This window comes from Oncorhynchus mykiss, chromosome 7 (genome assembly GCF_057628025.1).
Source record: "Oncorhynchus mykiss isolate SJ-2025 chromosome 7, ASM5762802v1, whole genome shotgun sequence".
NCBI classification, from domain to species: domain Eukaryota; kingdom Metazoa; phylum Chordata; class Actinopteri; order Salmoniformes; family Salmonidae; genus Oncorhynchus; species Oncorhynchus mykiss.
In genome coordinates this window covers 82,670,602-82,690,290 of record NC_143028.1, presented here as the reverse complement: position 1 = coordinate 82,690,290, position 19,689 = coordinate 82,670,602, and the positions used below count along the sequence as shown (strand labels likewise).

General features: G+C 46.0%; 1 protein-coding gene across 50 annotated transcripts in view; it reads left to right on the top strand.

Annotated features, from left to right (window-relative positions):
- The window catches only part of slmapa (sarcolemma associated protein a), a 133,265-nt gene extending 115,635 nt beyond the window's left edge, over positions 1-17,630 (top strand). For 49 of the 50 annotated variants that reach the window (XM_090242110.1, XM_090242111.1, XM_090242109.1 and 46 more), the window contains 4 exons: positions 1,400-1,571; positions 2,024-2,158; positions 7,294-7,381; positions 12,692-17,630. In XM_090242110.1, the coding sequence (XP_090098236.1) occupies positions 1,400-1,571; positions 2,024-2,158; positions 7,294-7,377 (391 nt within the window). In that variant the 3' untranslated portion in view covers positions 7,378-7,381; positions 12,692-17,630. Of the gene's footprint in view, positions 1-1,399; positions 1,572-2,023; positions 2,159-7,293; positions 7,382-12,691 lie in introns of those variants that run through there. The other variant, XR_016497467.1, reaches the window with a different exon arrangement.
- The last annotated feature ends 2,059 nt before the right edge of the window (positions 17,631-19,689 follow it).

Below are 19,689 nucleotides of genomic sequence, written 5' to 3'. Positions count from 1 at the left end.
GGGTTACCGTTTCAGACCTCTGATCTGCAGCAGGGTTACCGTTTCAGACCTCTGATCTGCAGCAGGGTTACCGTTTCAGACCTCTGAGCTGCAGCAGGGTTACCGTTTCAGACCTCTGAGCTGCAGCAGGGTTACCGTTTCAGACCTCTGAGCTGCAGCAGGGTTACCGTTTCAGACCTCTGAGCTGCAGCAGGGTTACCGTTTCAGACCTCTGAGCTGCAGCAGGGTTACCGTTTCAGACCTCTGAGCTGCAGCAGGGTTACCGTTTCAGACCTCTGAGCTGCAGCAGGGTTACCGTTTCAGACCTCCTCACACTGAGCTGCATTCACAAAGGCAGGACAGACTGACTGTTTGGCTCCTTTATTAATAAAGGAGGTTGTTGGTCGACTGGTTGTTGGTCGACTGGTTGTTTGTCTACTGGTTGTTTGTCTACTGGTTGTTGGTCTGCTGGTTGCTGGTCTGCTGGTTGTTGGTCTGCTGGTTGTTGGTCTGCTGGTTGTTGGTCTGCTGGTTGTTGGTCTGCTGGTTGTTGGTCTGCTGGTTGTTGGTCTGCTGGTTGTTGGTCTGCTGGTTGTTGGTCTGCTGGTTGTGTGTCTGCTGGTTGTGTGTCTGCTGGTTGTTGGTCTGCTGGTTGTTGGTCTGCTGGTTGTTGGTCTGCTGGTTGTTGGTCTGCTGGTTGTTGGTCTGCTGGTTGTTGGTCTGCTGGTTGTTGGTCTGCTGGTTGTTGGTCTGCTGGTTGTTGGTCTGCTGGTTGTTGGTCGGCTGGTTGTTGGTCGGCTGGTTGTTGGTCGGCTGGTTGTTGGTCGGCTGGTTGTTGGTCGGCTGGTTGTTGGTCGACTGGTTGTTGGTCGACTGGTTGTTGGTCGACTGGTTGTTGGTCGACTGGTTGTTGGTCGACTGGTTGTTGGTCTACTGGTTGTTGGTCTACTGGTTGTTGGTAGACTGGTTGTTGGTCGACTGGTTGTTGGTCTACTGGTTGTTGGTCTACTGCCCTGTCTGCAGAGACGATGGAAAGAGTCAAACAGATTTTAACTGCCTCTGCTCTCTGTCAGTCTCCAAGTCTCTGCTGCCACTCAACACTCCTTCATGTTGAAATCCTTCATCACAGTCAGCGCTATCGGAGGGTGGATGAATCTAGTGCTATTGGGGGTTGTGCTAGCCTGGTACGGTGTGGGTGGATAACCTGTCAGCTATTTGTTAGCTGTGTGGGTGTGAGGGCTTCAACAGCAGCAGTGTGCAGGAGCTGACTTGGGACAGAGGCAGCATGGAGAGGAGGGAAGGAGAGTGATGGAGGGGGGAGAGAGCAGTTGAAATGTTGAGCTCAAGCTGAAGTACAACAGACTTATTATTACTTAACTATCCATCCATGTGCTTGACCACCTGTCCTCCCTCTTCTCAGTTCCAGGGAGCAGACTGCCAGTCTGAACAGCAGTCTTCAGTTACTGGAGAAGTCCCAGGGAGAGATGCAGAGTAGACTGGGCTCACTGCAGGACCAACACCTCCAGGACGCTAACAAGCTGCAGTCACAGCTGGCCCAGGCTGCTAGCAGGACACAGAGCCTGCAGAGAGAGGTATGATACAGTACACACACAGCTAACCCAGGCTACTAGCAGAGAAAGGTATGATACAGTACACACACAGCTAACCCAGGCTACTAGCAGGGAGAGGTATGATACAGTACACACACAGCTAACCCAGGCTACTAGCAGAGAGAGGTATGATACAGTACACACACAGCTAACCCAGGCTACTAGCAGAGAGAGGTATGACAGCTATCCCTGGTACCAGCCACGCAGCTATCCCTAGTACCAGCCACACAGCTATCCCTGGTACCAGCCACACAGCTATCCCTGGTACCAGCCACGCAGCTATCCCTAGTACCAGCCACACAGCTATCCCTGGTACCAGCCACACAGCTATCCCTAGTACCAGCCACACAGCTATCCCTGGTACCAGCCACACAGCTATCCCAGGTACCAGATGAATCTCACATGAATCTCTTCCTCCCTCTCTCCAACCCCAGTATGAGGACACCCAGACCTTGCTATCTGACCTGCGGCAGCGTTACGACCGGACAGAGCAGGAGAAACGCTCCATCAACGAGGAGCTGGAACAGTGTAGATTCAACCTCAAACTGCTGCAGGACAAGGGCAAGAATGTAAGTAGTGATACCATAACCCCATTTCCTGTCCAGAAGTCACCAGGCCTTTTCTCTGTCTCTCTCTGTGTGGTTCATTTAATACACTACATAGGCAAGTCCGTTAAGAAAAAATTCTTATTAACAATGACGGTCCGACCCCGGCCAAACCCGGATGACTCTGGGCCAATTGTGCTTCCGCACTATGGGACTCCCAATCACGGCCGGATGTTGATTCGGCCCGGATTCGAACCAGGTACTGCAGTGACACCTCTGCGCCACTTCGGGAGCCCTGTTTGAGCCAGTCACATGTGTTTGTTTACAAAGTAGCACAAAAAAAGCAAAGCGGGAGCTTCTTCAAGTGAGTTACTCCTGCAACTTAAGTGAGGCGATCACGTTACTTGTATGAAATTCACTGCTAATGTTTGCAAGATTTTATACAACGCATTCAGAAACTATTTAAACCCGTTGACTTTTTCTACATTTTGTTATATTACAGCCTTAATTCTAAAATTGCTTAAATACATGAATAAATTTGTGCAAATGTATTCAAAATAATTAAACAAATACCTTATTTACATAAGTATTCAGATCTTTTTGCTATGAGACTTCAAATTGAGCTCAGGTGCATCCTGTTACCATTGATCATCCTTGAGATTTTTCTACAACTTGATTGGACTCCACCTGAGGTAAATTCAATTGATTGGACATGATTTGGAAAGACACACATCTGTCTATATAAGGTCCCACAGTTGACAGGTGCATGTCAGAGCAAATACCAAGCCATGAGGTTTAAAGACTTGTCCATAGAGCCCTGAGACAGGGTTGTGTCGAGGCACAGATCTGGGGAAGGGTACCAAAACATTTCTGCAGCATTGAATATCCCCAAGAACACAGTGACCATCATTCTTAAATGGAAGATGTTTTCAACCACCAAGACTCTTCCTAGAGCTGGTCAATTGGCCAAACTGAGTAATCGGGGGAGAAGGGCCTTGGACAGGAAGGTGACCAAGAACCCAATGGTCTCTCTGATAGAGCTCCAGAGTTCCTCTGTGAAGATGGGAGAACCTTCCAGAAGGACAACCATCTCTGCAGCACTCCACCAATCAGGCCTTTATGGTAGAGTGGCCAGACGGAAGCCACTCCTCAGTAAAAGGCACATGACAGCCTGCTTGGAGTTTGCCAAAAGGCACCTAAAGGACAATGAGAAATAAGATTCTCTGGTCTGATGAAACCAAGATTGAACTCTTTGGCCTGAATGCCAAGCATCACGTCTGGAGGAAACCTGGCACCATCCCTACGGTGAAGCATGGTGGTGGCAGCATCATGCTGTGGGGATCAGTGGCAGGGTCTGGGAGACTAGTCAGGATCGAGGGAAAGATGAACGGAGCAAAGTCCAGAGATATCCTTGAAGTAGCTGAAAGTTAGCAACAGTCCCACACAGATTTCCATGTCTGTGAGTCCAATTATTAGAATTACAGTTGTATGACCTGCTGGTTCTGTTTATTCCTGCTATTGTCAGTCAGCTCAGAAGTAATTTCTTAAGAGACTGAAGTCATCACTCAGCACGTTGAACATATTCAGCATCTTTTGATCTGCCAACATCCATCAGGGCTCCCGAGTGGTGCAGTGGTCTAAGGCACTGCACCTCAGTGCATGAGGTGTCACTACAGTGCCTGGTTCGAATCCAGGCTGTATCACATCCTGCCGTAATTGTGAGTCTCATAGCGCGGCGCACAATTGGCCCAGAGTCGTCCGGGTTTGGCCGGAGTAGGTCTTCAGTGTAAATAATAATTTGTTCTTAACTTGCCTAGTTAAATAAAGGTTAAATATATATTTGAACAAAACAAATCTGACTGACATGGAAGTATTAAAAAAGTATGGAAGACAAGAGGCCATTATCTTCAAAAGTAATTTCTGTTAGGTCGCAAAGTCCAGAAGTTGTCATCAGATGTGGTAACTTTGCGGGTTCTTCTTCTATTTTTGTGCCTCATCTTTGAGCTATTTTACATAAAATCCTGGTGGAAGGACTTCTGTCAGAAATGTTACATCAACCCTACTGTGTTTAGGATGGGGAACGCAATACAGTCTGGCTCTTACTCACTACTGGCCAGGCTCCTGCTTCTAGAACCCCTCCGTCCTGATTAACAAATAACACACACAAATGTCCTGGGACATCAAATCAATCTCAGTCCTGGGACATCAAATCAATCTCAGTCCTGGGACATCAACTCAATCTCAGTCCTGGGACATCAAATCAATCTCAGTCCTGGGACATCAAATCAGTCTCAGTCCTGGGACATCAAATCAATCTCAGTCCTGGGACATCAAATCAATCTCAGTCCTGGGACATCAAATCAACAAGACTGGGATTCAATCTGATCCCGCTTTGTCGACAATGCACCATTTTTAAAGGCAATTTAAACCCAAACCCAGTTTGTTCTAGTGTGTTTGTTAAACCTCACTCTCTCTCTCTCTCTCTCTCTCTCTCCACTGTCCTTCTCCTTGTCCCATACTCTTACTGTTGTGTTCAGCTTCTAGATGTGGTGTGACATGTACAGTTGAAGTCAGAAGTTTACATACACTTTAGCCAAATACATTTAAACTCAGTTTTTCACAATTCCTGACATTAAATCCTTGTAAAAAATTCCCTGTCTTAGGTCAGTTAGGATCACCACTTTATTTTAAGAATGTGAAATGTCAGAATAATATTAGAGAGAATGATTTATTTCAGATGATTTCTTTCATCGCATTCCCAGTGGGTCAGAAGTTTACATACACTCAATTAGTATTTGGTACCATTGCCTTTAAATTGTTTAACTTGGGTCAAATGTTTCGGGTAGCTTTCCACAAGCTTCCCACAATAAGTTGGGTGAATTTTGGCCCATTCCTCCTGACAGAGCTGGTGTAACTGAGTCAGGTTTGTAGGCCTCCTTGCTCGCACACGCTTTTTCAGTTCTGCCCACACATTTTCTATAGGATTGAGGTCAGGGCTTTGTGATGACCACTCCAATACCTTGACTTTGTTGTCCTTAAGCCATTTTGCCACAACTTTGGAAGTATGCTTGGGTCATTGTCCATTTGGAAGACCCATTTCTGACCAAGCTTTAACTTCCTGACTGATGTCTTGAGATGTTGCTTCAATCTATCCACATAATTTTCCAGCCTCATGATGCCATCTATTTTGTGAAGTGCACCAGTCCCTCCTGCAGCAAAGCACCCCCACAACATAATGCTGTCACCCCCGTGCTTCACAGTTGGGATGGTGTTCTTCAGCTTGAAAGCCTCCCTCTTTTTCCTCCAAACATGATGATGGGCATTATGGCCAAACAGTTATATTTTTGTTTCATCAGACCAGAGGACATATCTCCAAAAAGTACGATCTTTGTCCCCATGTGCAGTTGCAAACCGTAGTCTGGCTTTGCATGCTATTGTTTGTACAGATGACCGTGGTACCTTCAGGTGTTTGGAAATTGTTCCCAAGGATGAACCAGACTTGTGGAGGTCTGGACTTGTAGCTGATTTCTTTTGATTTTCCCGTGATGTCAAGCAAAGAGGCACAGAGTGGTTGAAAAACGAGTTTTAATGACTCCAACCTAAGTGTATGTAAACTTCCGACTTCAACTTTATCTATACCTGTGTGTTCAGCTTCTAGATGTGGTGTGACATGTATCTATCTATACCTGTGTTCAACTACTAGATGTGGTGTGACATGTATCTATCTATACCTGTGTTCAACTACTAGATGTATCGTCCTCCTGCCCCATCATCCTCCTGCCTTCTGCCCTTTCCTCCTATCCTCCTCTCCTTCTGCCCTATCCTCCTCTCCTCCTCTCCTTCTGCCCTATCCTCCTTCTGCCCTATCCTCCTCCTCTCCTTCTGCCCTATCCTCCTATCCTTCTGCCCTATCCTCCTTCTGCCCCATCCTCCTCTCCTTCTGCCCTATCCTCCTCTCCTTCTGCCATATCCTCCTATCCTCCTCTCCTTCTGCCCTATCCTCCTCCTTCTGCCCTATCCTCCTCTCCTTCTGCCCTATCCTCCTCTCCTTCTGCCCTATCCTCCTCTCCTTCTGCCCTATCCTACTATCCTCCTCTCCTTCTGCCCTATCCTTCTATCCTCCTCTCCTTCTGCCCTATCCTCCTCTCCTCCTCTCCTTCTGCCCTATCCTCCTCTCCTTCTGCCCTATTCTCCTATCCTCCTCTCCTTCTGCCCTATCCTCCTTCTGCCCTATCCTCCTCCTCTCCTTCTGCCCTATCCTCCTTCTGCCCTATCCTCCTCTCCTTCTGCCCTATCCTCCTCTCCTTCTGCCATATCCTCCTCTCCTTCTGCCCTATCCTCCTCTCCTTCTGCCCTATCCTACTATCCTCCTCTCCTTCTGCCCTATCCTACTATCCTCCTCTCCTTCTGCCCTATCCTTCTATCCTCCTCTCCTTCTGCCCTATCCTTCTATCCTCCTCTCCTTCTGCCCTATCCTTCTATCCTCCTCTCCTTCTGCCCTATCCTCCTCTCCTTTTGCCCTGTCCTCCTCTCCTTCTGCCCTGTCCTCCTCTCCTTCTGTCCTATCCTCCTCTCCTTCTGTCCTATCCTCCTTCTGTCCTATCCTCCTTCTGCCCTATCCTCCTCTCCTTCTGCCCTATCCTCCCATCCTCCTCTCCTTCTGCCCTATCCTCCCATCCTCCTCTCCTTCTGCCCTATCCTCCTTCTGCCCTATCCTCCTCTCCTATCCTCCTTCTGCCCTATCCTCCTATCCTCCTTCTGCCCTATCCTCCTTTCCTTCTGCCCTATCCGCCTTCTGCCCTATCCGCCTTCTGCCCTATCCACCTTCTGCCCTATCCGCCTTCTGCCCTAACCTCCTCTCCTTCTGCCCTCTCCTTCTGCCCTATCCCCCTATCCTCCTTCTGACCTATCCCCCTATCCTCCTTCTGCCCTGTCCTCCTTTCCTTCTGCCCTGTCCTCCTCCTCCCCTATCCCCCCTTCCCTCTCAGTCCTCCTCTTGGGTTGATTCTAGAAGTTAATCCAACTGGCCCCTCCCTTCAGTTTTCTGTTTATTTATTCATTTAGATTATTTTCCCATTTATTGATTTAGTTTTGATGAGTTTATAACAATTTATTATTCTATTTGATTATTGTCTCTGATTGATCCCTCCCTCCTTTAGCCATCCATATTGCAGCCTGTCCAAGCCATTTTCATCAGCCTTATCCTGGCCTTGCTGTATTGGTGCTTCAGCCAGTTGTGGTAGAAAGGTACACCCGACGTTCTGTTGAGTTGGTGTCGTCTCTCACCTGTTGTCTTCATCATCATCTCTAACTCTACAGTGCATGGCTATCATTCATTGAACCACTCCTCCTGCAGCTGCACCAACACTGGGGAGAACTAAACACCAACACTGGGGAGAACTAGCACTAAACACAAACACTGGGGAGAACTAGCACTAAACACAAACACTGGGGAGAACTAGCACTAAACACAAACACTGGGGAGAACTAACACTGGGGAGAACTAACACTGGGGAGAACTAACACTGGGGAGAACTAACACTGGGGAGAACTAACACTGGGGAGGACCAACACTGGGGAGGACCAACACTGGGGAGGACCAACACTGGGGAGAACTAACACTGGGGAGAACTAACACTGGGGAGAACTAACACTGGGGAGAACTAGCACTAAACACAAACACTGGGGAGAACTAACACTGGGGAGAACTAACACTGGGGAGAACTAACACTGGGGAGAACTAACACTGGGGAGAACTAACACTGGGGAGGAACAACACTGGGGAGGAACAACACTAAACACCAACACTGGGGAGGACTAACACTAAACCTGGGTCAATTCTGGTTCTGAAGGACCGAAATCCTGAAACAGTTCTGAGTTTGTTTCTACCTGGTAGTTAATGTCCCACGCTCACCAGGTCTGCGTTTACACAGACCGCTTAATAACTGATATTATTAGTCCAAAGATCAGAATTGGGCTGCCTGTGTAAACACAGCCCTATTGACCCAGGTCTGAACCAGTCTGATGGAAGAAGATACAAATGAAAAGTGTTTTGGCACTCCAGGACCTGAGTTGGAACGGCCCTGCGCTACACAAACCTATCTAAATATTATTATTAGTTTAGACCAGGGGGAAGACAACCCTGTTCCTGGAGTGATGCCAATACTGCAGGGTTTTGTTCCAACTAGGCACCACGTCTGACCAACTGAGCTAACTGATCAGTTCAGCGATCAACTAAATTTAAACACACCTGGTTTTCCATGATGGTTAAATCAAAAACATGAAGTGGATACGGCACTCCAGGATCAGGGATGACCTACCCTTGGTCTCTGTCCAGTCAGTCTCCTACTGCACTGTTTCCCAGCTCCGGTCTTCCAGTACCCCCAACACTACATATTTTCGTTGTGGCCCCGGATGAGCACACCTGATGTTGGGAAACACTGTTCGACTAATGCAGTCATTGAAGCCTGCCGTACTTCTTGCTGGGATCACTAGCTCACCAAGGCTAATTCTGGGGGATTGTTTCACCTTTTCACTTATTTTGGAAAAATTTTTCTCATTATTGCTTTATGACCATACTTTATGACCAGCATACTTAATGTACTTTATGACCAGAATAATTAATGTACTTTATGACCAGCATACTTAATGTACTTTATGACCAGCATACTTAATGTACTTTATGACCAGCATACTTAATGTACTTTATGACCAGCATACTTAATGTACTTTATGACCAGCATACTTAATGTACTTTATGACCAGAATACTTAATGTACTTTATGACCAGCATACTTAATGTACTTTATGACCAGCATACTTAATGTACTTTATGACCATCATACCCTATGACCATCATACCCTATGTCCATCATACCCTATGACTGTCGTGTTTTATGGCCATCATACCCTATGTCCATCGTGCTCTATGACCGTCGAGCTTTAAGACCATCATACCCTATGGCCATCATACCCTATGACCGTCGCGTTTTATGACCATCATACCTTATGGCCATCATACCCTATGACCGTCGCGTTTTATGACCATCATACCCTATGACTGTCGCGCTTTATGGCCATCATACCCTATGACTGTCGCGTTTTATGTCCATCATACCCTATGACTGTCAAGTTTTATGTCCATCATACCCTATGACCATCACCCTATGACCGTCGCTCTTTATGTCCATCATACCCTATGACCATCATACCCTATGACCGTCGCTCTTTATGACCATCATACCCTATGACCATCATACCCTATGACTGTCGCGTTTTATGACCCTCATACCCTATGACCATCATACCCTATGACCGTCGCTCTTTATGACCATCATACCCTATGGCCATCATACCCTATGACTGTCGCGTTTTATGTCCATCATACCCTATGACTGTCGCGTTTTATGTCCATCATACCCTATGACTGTCGCGTTTTATGTCCATCATACCCTATGACTGTCGAGTTTTATGTCCATCATACCCTATGACCATCATACCCTATGACCGTCGCTCTTTATGTCCATCATACCCTATGACCATCATACCCTATGACCGTCGCTCTTTATGACCATCATACTCTATGACCATCATACCCTATGGCCATCATACCCTATGGCCATCATACCCTATGGCCATCATACCCTATGACCATCATACCCTATGACCATCATACTCTATGACCATCATACTCTATGACCATCATACCCTATGACTGTCGCGTTTTATGACCCTCATACCTTATGACCGTCGCGTTTTATGGCCATCATACCCTATGACCGTCACGTTTTATGGCCATCATACCCTATGTCTGTCGCGTTTTATGACCATCATACCCTATGGCCATTATACCCTATGGCCATTATACCCTATGGCCATTATACCCTATGGCCATTATACCCTATGGCCATCATACCCTATGGCCATCATACCCTATGACTGTCGCGCTTTATGACCATCATACCCTATGACTGTCGCGTTTTATGGCCATCATACCCTATGGCCATCATACCCTATGACCATCATACCCTATGACTGTCGCGCTTTATGTCCATCATACCCTATGACCATATCTCTCTCCCTCTCGTGCTCTATGACCATCGTGCTCTATGCCCGTCGCTCTATGACCATCGTGCTCTATGCCCGTCGCTCTATGACCATCGTGCTCTATGCCCGTCGCTCTATGACCATCGTGCTCTATGACCATCGTGCTCTATGACCATCAAGCTCTATGCCCGTCGCTCTATGACCATCGTGCTCTATGACCATCGTGCTCTATGACCATCGTGCTCTATGCCCGTCGCTCTATGACCATCGTGCTCTATGCCCGTCGCTCTATGACCATCGTGCTCTATGACCATCGTGCTCTATGACCATCGTGCTCTATGCCCGTCGCTCTATGACCATCGTGCTCTATGCCCGTCGTGCTCTATGCCCGTCGCTCTATGACCATCGTGCTCTATGCCCGTCGCTCTATGACCATCGTGCTCTATGCCCGTCGCTCTATGACCATCGTGCTCTATGCCCGTCGCTCTATGACCATCGTGCTCTATGCCCGTCGTGCTCTATGCCCGTCGCTCTATGACCATCGTGCTCTATGCCCGTCGCTCTATGACCATCGTGCTCTATGACCATCGTGCTCTATGACCATCGTGCTCTATGCCCGTCGCTCTATGACCATCGTGCTCTATGCCCGTCGTGCTCTATGCCCGTCGCTCTATGACCATCGTGCTCTATGCCCGTCGCTCTATGACCATCGTGCTCTATGCCCGTCGCTCTATGACCATCGTGCTCTATGCCCGTCGCTCTATGACCATCGTGCTCTATGCCCGTCGTGCTCTATGCCCGTCGCTCTATGACCATCGTGCTCTATGCCCGTCGCTCTATGACCATCGTGCTCTATGCCCGTCGCTCTATGACCATCGTGCTCTATGACCATCGTGCTCTATGCCCGTCGCTCTATGACCATCGTGCTCTATGACCATCGTGCTCTATGCCCATCGCTCTATGACCATCGTGCTCTATGACCATCGTGCTCTATGCCCGTCGCTCTATGACCATCGTGTTCTATGACCATCGTGCTCTATGACCATCGTGCTCTATGCCCGTCGCTCTATGACCATCGTGCTCTATGCCCGTCGCTCTATGACCATCGTGCTCTATGACCATCGTGCTCTATGCCCGTCGTGCTCTATGACCATCGTGCTCTATGACCATCGTGCTCTATGACCATCGTGCTCTATGCCCGTCGCTCTATGACCATCGTGCTCTATGACCATCGTGCTCTATGCCCGTCGCTCTATGACCATCGTGCTCTATGACCATCGTGCTCTATGACCATCGTGCTCTATGCCCGTCGCTCTATGACCATCGTGCTCTATGACCATCGTGCTCTATGCCCGTCGCTCTATGACCATCGTGCTCTATGACCATCGTGCTCTATGACCATCGTGCTCTATGCCCGTCGCTCTATGACCATCGTGCTCTATGACCATCGTGCTCTATGCCCGTCGTGCTCTATGCCCGTCGCTCTATGACCATCGTGCTCTATGCCCGTCGCTCTATGACCATCGTGCTCTATGCCCGTCGCTCTATGACCATCGTGCTCTATGACCATCGTGCTCTATGACCATCGTGCTCTATGACCATCGTGCTCTATGACCATCGTGCTCTATGACCATCGTGCTCTATGACCATCGTGCTCTATGACCATCGTGCTCTATGCCCATCGTGCTCTATGACCATCGTGCTCTATGCCCGTCGCTCTATGACCATCGTGCTCTATGACCATCGTGCTCTATGACCATCGTGCTCTATGACCATCGTGCTCTATGCCCGTCGCTCTATGACCATCATGCTCTATGACCATCGTGCTTTATGCCCGTCGCTCTATGACCATCGTGCTTTATGACCATCGTGCTCTATGACCATCGTGCTCTATGACCATCGTGCTCTATGACCATCGTGCTCTATGACCATCGTGCTCTATGCCCGTCGCTCTATGACCATCGTGCTCTATGACCATCGTGCTCTATGACCATCGTGCTCTATGACCATCGTGCTCTATGCCCGTCGCTCTATGACCATCGTGCTCTATGCCCGTCGTGCTTTTGCAGCTTAAAATGTCTTCTTCTTCCTTTTTATGTTAATGAACGTGTATTTGTGTCATTGTTTCCTCAGAACAGGAAGGTCCTGTTTGTTTTCCATATTCCATATTTTTCTCCCGTGAGGTATCTCAACTGGCTGACTCCCAGGGAATCTTTCACTTGCATGCTTCTCTCTATCTCTCACTTTCCTCCACCTGACCAGTGTAGGCTAGCTGATGGCCTGGACTTCAACTCTAACTCCCTCTGTATCTCTCTCCCTCTCTGTATCTCTCTCCCTCTCTGTATCTCTCTCCCTCTCTGTATCTCTCTCCCTCTCTGTATCTCTCTCCCTCTCTGTATCTCTCTCCCTCTCTGTATCTCTCTCCCTCTCTGTATCTCTCTCCCTCTCTGTATCTCTCTCCCTCTCTGTATCTCTCTCTGTGTCTCTCTCTCTCTCTGTCTCTCCTTGCAGATTGGTTGGAGCCCCTGGATACCAGTGGTAGCAGTGATGGTAGCAGTGACAGCAGTGGTGCTTTACCACAACTCCAAGAGCACCTCGAACTGAGGAGGCAGCGACCTATATAACCACACCTCCTGTACCACCTCTACCTGTCTACCAGGCCTGCCCTGGCCTCCACTCCTCCCTCCACACCCCAACCTCCAGCCCACCTTGCCCTCTCTCCACACCCCAACCTCCTGCCCACCTTGCCCTCCCTCAACACCCCAACCTCCCGCCCTTATAGCCTCCTGATCGATCCTCCAGGGCTGCTACCCCTTTGTCTCCTTGATTGATAGATGTATTAATTCATTAATTGATTACCTCCCGTCTGGTCTAGTAGTTCCCCCACATAAAGGCCCTCTGCTTTAAACTGTACAAAGTCAAACTGTATATATATATATATATAGAGAGAGAGCGAGAGGAAAGATGAATACAATTAGTCATTTCTACCATAGATTAAATACTATATCAGCAGTTATTGTTTTCTGTAATCAGTTGGATGATGGGAATATTGGTCATTGTATTATTATCATTAAAGTGGCCTAAACTAGGCTTTGTTTTAGTTCTGATGGGTACCAAACCGTTCTTAATTTCTTTGGGCTCCAGGTTGTTTTAGAGGAGTTGACTTCCTGTGTGGTTGGTTTACCATGTTGGGTTGTTCATGTGCTATTACAAATATGGGTTTAATATTGAAGCCAAAATCATCAAAGTGATTATTTGCTAGGTTACATCCCTAATGGTCGAACCAGCATACTTATCCCTGTATGTTGCCCTGGGCAAAGGTACTGCACTATATAGGGAATAGGGTGCTGTTTTGGGAACGTCCGGCCTTCATGAGGCACAAGGGGTTGTTAAGTGCCTATTGAAACTAACAGAGGAGTCGGTTTGAACTTTCTAGAAGCCATTTCTAAACAACTAAGTTATTGAAACCCATCTGGTGTGTGTAGGTAACTGGGTTTATACCGACATGTATCTCTGCTGAACTATTCCGTCTTGTTTTATTTGTGTATTGTAAAAAAAAATAAGAATAATAACAATGGACAAAATATTCATCATGTTTAAAACAACACTACAGAACTTGTTATTCGGATGTGATACTAGATGAGTTTTGGTAACTTTGGAGATATGTTGAGTTGAGCACAGTTTATTTGGCCTCTGGTTTTAGCCACAAGAAGACATTATGGGCACAACCCCCTTCAGTTGATCCATGTTGTTGAAGGCTGTAGTGGACTGGACCAGTAAGTAGTCTGTCTGTCTCTAAACTCTAGCCTGCTAACTCTGGGTTCTTGGCCCATGTGCAGATGGTAACCTACCCAGGGCAAACTCCGAACTTTATACGGTATGACGTGATTAATCTGTTGTAAAAAAAAATACAAATAAAACATTTAATATGGGCTATGATGGGACCAGAGTTTTTCCATCGGGTCAAATGGGTTGAAGAACAACTCCTGGCCTTGGGAGTATGAAAATCTGTCAAACTGTAGCAACCTTGTAGTTGTTCGTATGAATTATATTTTAAAGAAGGGGGGGGGGGGTTCCTACTGTGTACACAGAGAAGGCAACATGATTGGACGATAAGACTCACATAGGGCTGAGCTTGCTATATGCAGGTTTGCATCGTGTGGGTCTTTCCCTATGCAACTGTAGGCGTAATGAAAATGTACCTCAGTCTTGTCAGCTTTTGTTTATATTGATTCATTCCAGTCTAGGTAGCCTAGTCGGCCCAAGTTTGAATGTAAACTAAATTTGATCCCATTCACATGTTCTCAGAAACAAAACGGGCTATAAATACAGAATGTTACTGCTTCACCTACCCTGGCCAGAGTGACTGGGCACAGTAGGCTAGACTGCAGCTGTCAGTAACCAACAGTTGATCAGACTGAGATCGCTAATGTCAGATCGCTGATGTTTAGTTGTTTAGGCTACTACATTTATGGAAGTGGTTGTTTTTTGTGTTTTTTTTTTTTTGCTTGTTTCTGTCGAGAGTGATGTGTTATCATGCTTGCTAAATAAATACTGGAGGAAAGTGGAAAGCACACCTTGAGCTTTGTGCCTGGCCTGCACTTCCTGCGATTTCTGTGAATCTGATTGGTCAAGACACGCAAAGAGCCTGCAGCAGCACTCCGATGTGAAGGACAGACATTTTTTTGTTTTGTACAATTTGACAAATCGTGAGACAAATCGGTCTAAAATTTTTATCTAACTATATCCAAAGTGGTGTTAAGAGTAAAATGTGGTGCCTCACCTGATTTGAAAAGGATGTGCCCTCATGTTTACCCATGTCTATGGTTCTAGTCCCAGACCCTGCCCATATGGTTCTAGTCCCTCTGTATTTTATGGGTTCTAGTCCCAAACCCTGCCCAGGTCTATGGTTCTAGTCCCAGACCCTGCCCATATGGTTCTAGTCCCTCTGTATTTTATGGGTTCTAGTCCCAAACCCTGCCCATGTCTATGGTTCTAGTCCCAAACCCTGCCCATATGGTTCTAGTCCCTCTGTATTTTATGGGTTCTAGTCCCAGACCCTGCCCATGTCTATGGTTCTAGTCCCAGACCCTGCCCATGTCTATGGTTCTAGTCCCAGACCCTGCCCATGTCTATGGTTCTAGTCCCAGACCCTGCCCATGTCTATGGTTCTAGTCCCAGGCCCTGCCCATGTCTATGGTTCTAGTCCCAGACCCTGCCCATGTCTATGGTTCTAGTCTCAGACCCTGCCCATGTCTATGGTTCTAGTCCCTCTGTATTTTATGGGTTCTAGTCCCAAACCCTGCCCATGTCTATGGTTCTAGTCCCAAACCCTGCCCATATGGTTCTAGTCCCTCTGTATTTTATGGGTTCTAGTCCCAGACCCTGCCCATGTCTATGGTTCTAGTCCCAGACCCTGCCCATGTCTATGGTTCTAGTCCCAGACCCTGCCCATGTCTATGGTTCTAGTCCCAGACCCTGCCCATGTCTATGGTTCTAGTCCCAGACCCTGCCCATGTCTATGGTTCTAGTCCCAGACCCTGCCCATGTCTATGGTTCTAGTCTCAGACCCTGCCCATGTCTATGGTTCTAGGCCCTCTCTACTTTATGGGTTCTAGTCCCCAGGCCCAAGCGCACAGTATGTTTTGGGTTCTAGTCCCATACCAGTATGTTAATGGTTGTATTCCCAGCCAGCCAGAAATACCTCTGTACCACAGATCACTACTCCAAAATCACCTGAGGATGAATCTGCTGCCTTACCTGTCTGTGACATGGAGTTCCCCGTCTCTCACCTCCAGACTGAATCTGGAGCAGAAAGCTATGAACATGTCAGACTGGTTGGTTTGGCATTATTTGTTATCCTACCACTAAGCACAGTGATGTTCACTACCAGTCCAGTGCGGTTTATAAAGAGGTTGAAAGGTCCGAGGTTAACCTGGGCGTTGTGTTTTGAGACTGGATCAATGTGAATCAGGGAAACAATCAACATGAAGAAAGAAGGAAAGTTTAAGGTTTTACTTTTGTGTGTGTTTGATGCCTAGTCTGGTTAAAACAGACAGAATGCTGGCATCACCATTAAGCTCCCCGATTCAGTGTGGCTATACCAGGATCATACAGAGTTTACTGGCTTTGCAAAACAGCTATTCATCGTATTTCACTGTGTCAATACATGTCAATGCCCCCGATTTAAACCCTATCCTGTGACACCACCACCTGAGCACAGGACTGGACCATACAGGAGACACCAGGAAGGAGGAGGAGGATAAAATCAGTCCAGCCAGCCAGCGGGACACCTTGAACTACAACCGTGTTACTCACGCATCACACAGTGACATAAACACCGTGACTGTGTTTCACATCACAAGGCCTCGCATCGATCATCATCTGAAGGACACGATAACAATTCCCTTTTTCACGCTTTCCAAATGTGATGTTTATCGCTAGAATGTGTAAAATAAGAATGCAGTCTCATGTCACCCACAGTATGTGTTTTGGATACACAGTGAGCTCCAAAAGCAGTGGAACACTTGTTGTTGTTTTGGTTCTGTGCTCCGGCACTTTAGATTTTAAATGATACAATGACTATGAGGTCAAAGTGCAGACTGTCAGCTTTAATATGAGGGTATTGTCATCCATATCGGGTGAACCGTTTAGAAATGACATCACTTTTTGTACATATCCCTCCTTTTAGTAGGACCAAAAGTATTGGGGGAAATTTCACTGTGTATTAAAGTAATCAACTTTAGTATTTGGTCCCATATTCATAGCAGATACTGATTACATCCAGCTTGTGACTCTACACACTCATTGGAAGCATTAGCTGTTTGTTTTGGTTGTGTTTCACATTATTTTTGTGCCCAATAGAAATGAGATGATAAATAATGTATTGTGTCATTGGAGTCACTTTTATTGTAAATAGGAATATAATTTCTTTCTCCATACTAATACATTCATGTGGACGCTACCATGATTTAGGATAATCCTGAATGAATTCTGAATGAGAGAAATGTTGAGGCACAAATATAGCCCCAAGACATGCTAACCTCTCAACGAACCGCAAATTCATCCATCCGGTATGTAGCGTCACCAGCTTGATGTCGTCGTTGCCTGCTAGGAATAATGGGACCAAATACTACCTTCTGACTACGTTAATACACATATAAGTGAGATTGTCCCAATACTTTCAATCCCCCATTTTAGGAGACCACGTCCAAAAAGTGAAGAAATTTCAGCTGAATTAAATGAAAATACCCTCAAATTTAAAGCTGACAGTCTGCTCTTTGACCTCAGGCGTTGTATCTTTTCAAAGTGTGCTGGAGTTTGAGCCAAAACAACTAAATGTTGGACTGCTTTTTTTTGTTTGTTTGTTCACTGTGTGTTTGTGTAAATATACATTCTCGACAACACAAAATAAAAGTTGATACTAAGTGATATTGGTCACATCATCCAACCTGCCGCTTGAGCTGATTTTCTGTAGGATGGGTGGGTGAGTCTGTGTGGGCCTATCGATAACACACTCGGCCCTTCCCAAATGGCACCCTATTCCCTATCTAGTGTACTACTGTTAGTGCACTATATAGGGATGTGTGTTTCGATCATTTTCAGTTTAATCAGTCATTGTTGGCGTTTTGTTATTTGGGTTTATTTCAGTCGTCACTTTTGGCTAAAAATCAATTGGTACATAAAACATGTACACCACCCACTTTGCAGTTTAATAACATAATCACATAATTAACATCTAGTTTTCATATATTTAGATGTTTCATGATAAAAACTGATTAAAGTCTCAGAATGCATGTTTTTATTCAGCTTAATTCTTGTACTTCCTGACCGACCAAACGGGAATCCAGTAATTTGGGTCATCTGAAAATAGTTTGCATCAAATCATTTTATCACCAGTTTTATTAGACTACTCAAAGAGTTACCGAAGAGTACAAACTGAGTATAGTTTGGTAAAGTACTGAAGTTTATACAACCAACACAGGGAAGGTCAGAATATCTACACGATTGTTACTGAATCATATCATACTGAATTATTTGTGCAATTTATTCAAACATTTTGTTAAAAGAAAATCGTTTGTCATGTTTAATATTCCAACGGTTTTGGATTTCCTCCTGAAAAATAATGGTTAAAGAATCAGTCAGTCGTTCTCGTGAATCCAAGCCAGTGGCTCACACCGTGTTCTCAACATAGTTTTACCTGAATATTTAAATGTTTATTTTTATTTTTTTTTACAGTTAACAAATTGTTTAACACCCCCCCCCCCCCCCCGTGGGACAGTTGAGCTAACGTAGGCTAATGTGATTAGCATGAGGTTGTAAGTAACAAGAACATTTCCCAGGACATAGACATATCTGATATGGGCAGAAAGCTTCAATTATTGTTAATCTAACCGCACGGTCCAATTTACAGTATCTATTACAGTGAAATAATACCATGATAATGTTTGAGGAGAGTGCACAACAAATTTTATCACAGCAACTGGTTTGATATATTCCCCTCTGAAGGTAAATGATGTTCTTGCATTCAGCAAACTGGCTCTGATTTGTCATCCTGAGGGTCCCAGAGATAAAAATATAGCATAGTTTTGTTCAATAAAATAAAAGTCAGATTTGGGTATGTCATTGTAGGTCCTGAGCTACAGGCAGTTAGATTTGGGTATGTCATTTTAGGTCCTGAGCTACAGGAAGTCAGATTTGGGGATGTCATTGTATGTCCTGAGCTACAGGAAGTTAGATTTGGGGATGTCATTGTAGGTCCTGAGCTACAGGAAGTCAGATTTGGGGATGTCATTGTAGGTCCTGAGCTACAGGAAGTCAGATTTGGGGATGTCATTGTAGGTCCTGAGCTACAGGAAGTCAGATTTGGGGATGTCATTGTAGGTCCTGAGCTACAGGAAGTCAGATTTGGGGATGTCATTGTAGGTCCTGAGCTACAGGAAGTCAGGTTTGGGTATGTCATTGTAGGTCCTGAGCTACAGGAAGTCAGATTTGGGGATGTCATTGTAGGTCCTGAGCTACAGGAAGTCAGGTTTGGGTATGTTATTGTAGGTCCTGAGCTACAGGAAGTCAGATTTGGGTATGTCATTGTAGGTCCTGAGCTACAGGAAGTCAGGTTTGGGTATGTTATTGTAGGTCCTGAGCTACAGGAAGTCAGATTTGGGTATGTCATTGTAGGTCCTGAGCTACAGGCAGTTAGATTTGGGTATGTCATTGTAGGTCCTGAGCTACAGGAAGTCAGATTTGGGTATGTCATTGTAGGTCCTGAGCTACAGGAAGTTAGATTTGGGTATGTCATTGTAGGTCCTGAGCTGCAGGAAGTTAGATTTGGGTATGTCATTTTAGGCGGAAATTGAGAGAGAAAAAAGGGTCCGATCCTTAAGATGTTCAAATTCTATTTTGTAAAGAAATTGACGTTATACTAGAGTTTACGGAGTACATGAAAGTATTTGCAGTAGTGTGTTGTGCATGAGTTACATAAAACAACTGTACTTTCCTGCATGTCTGTC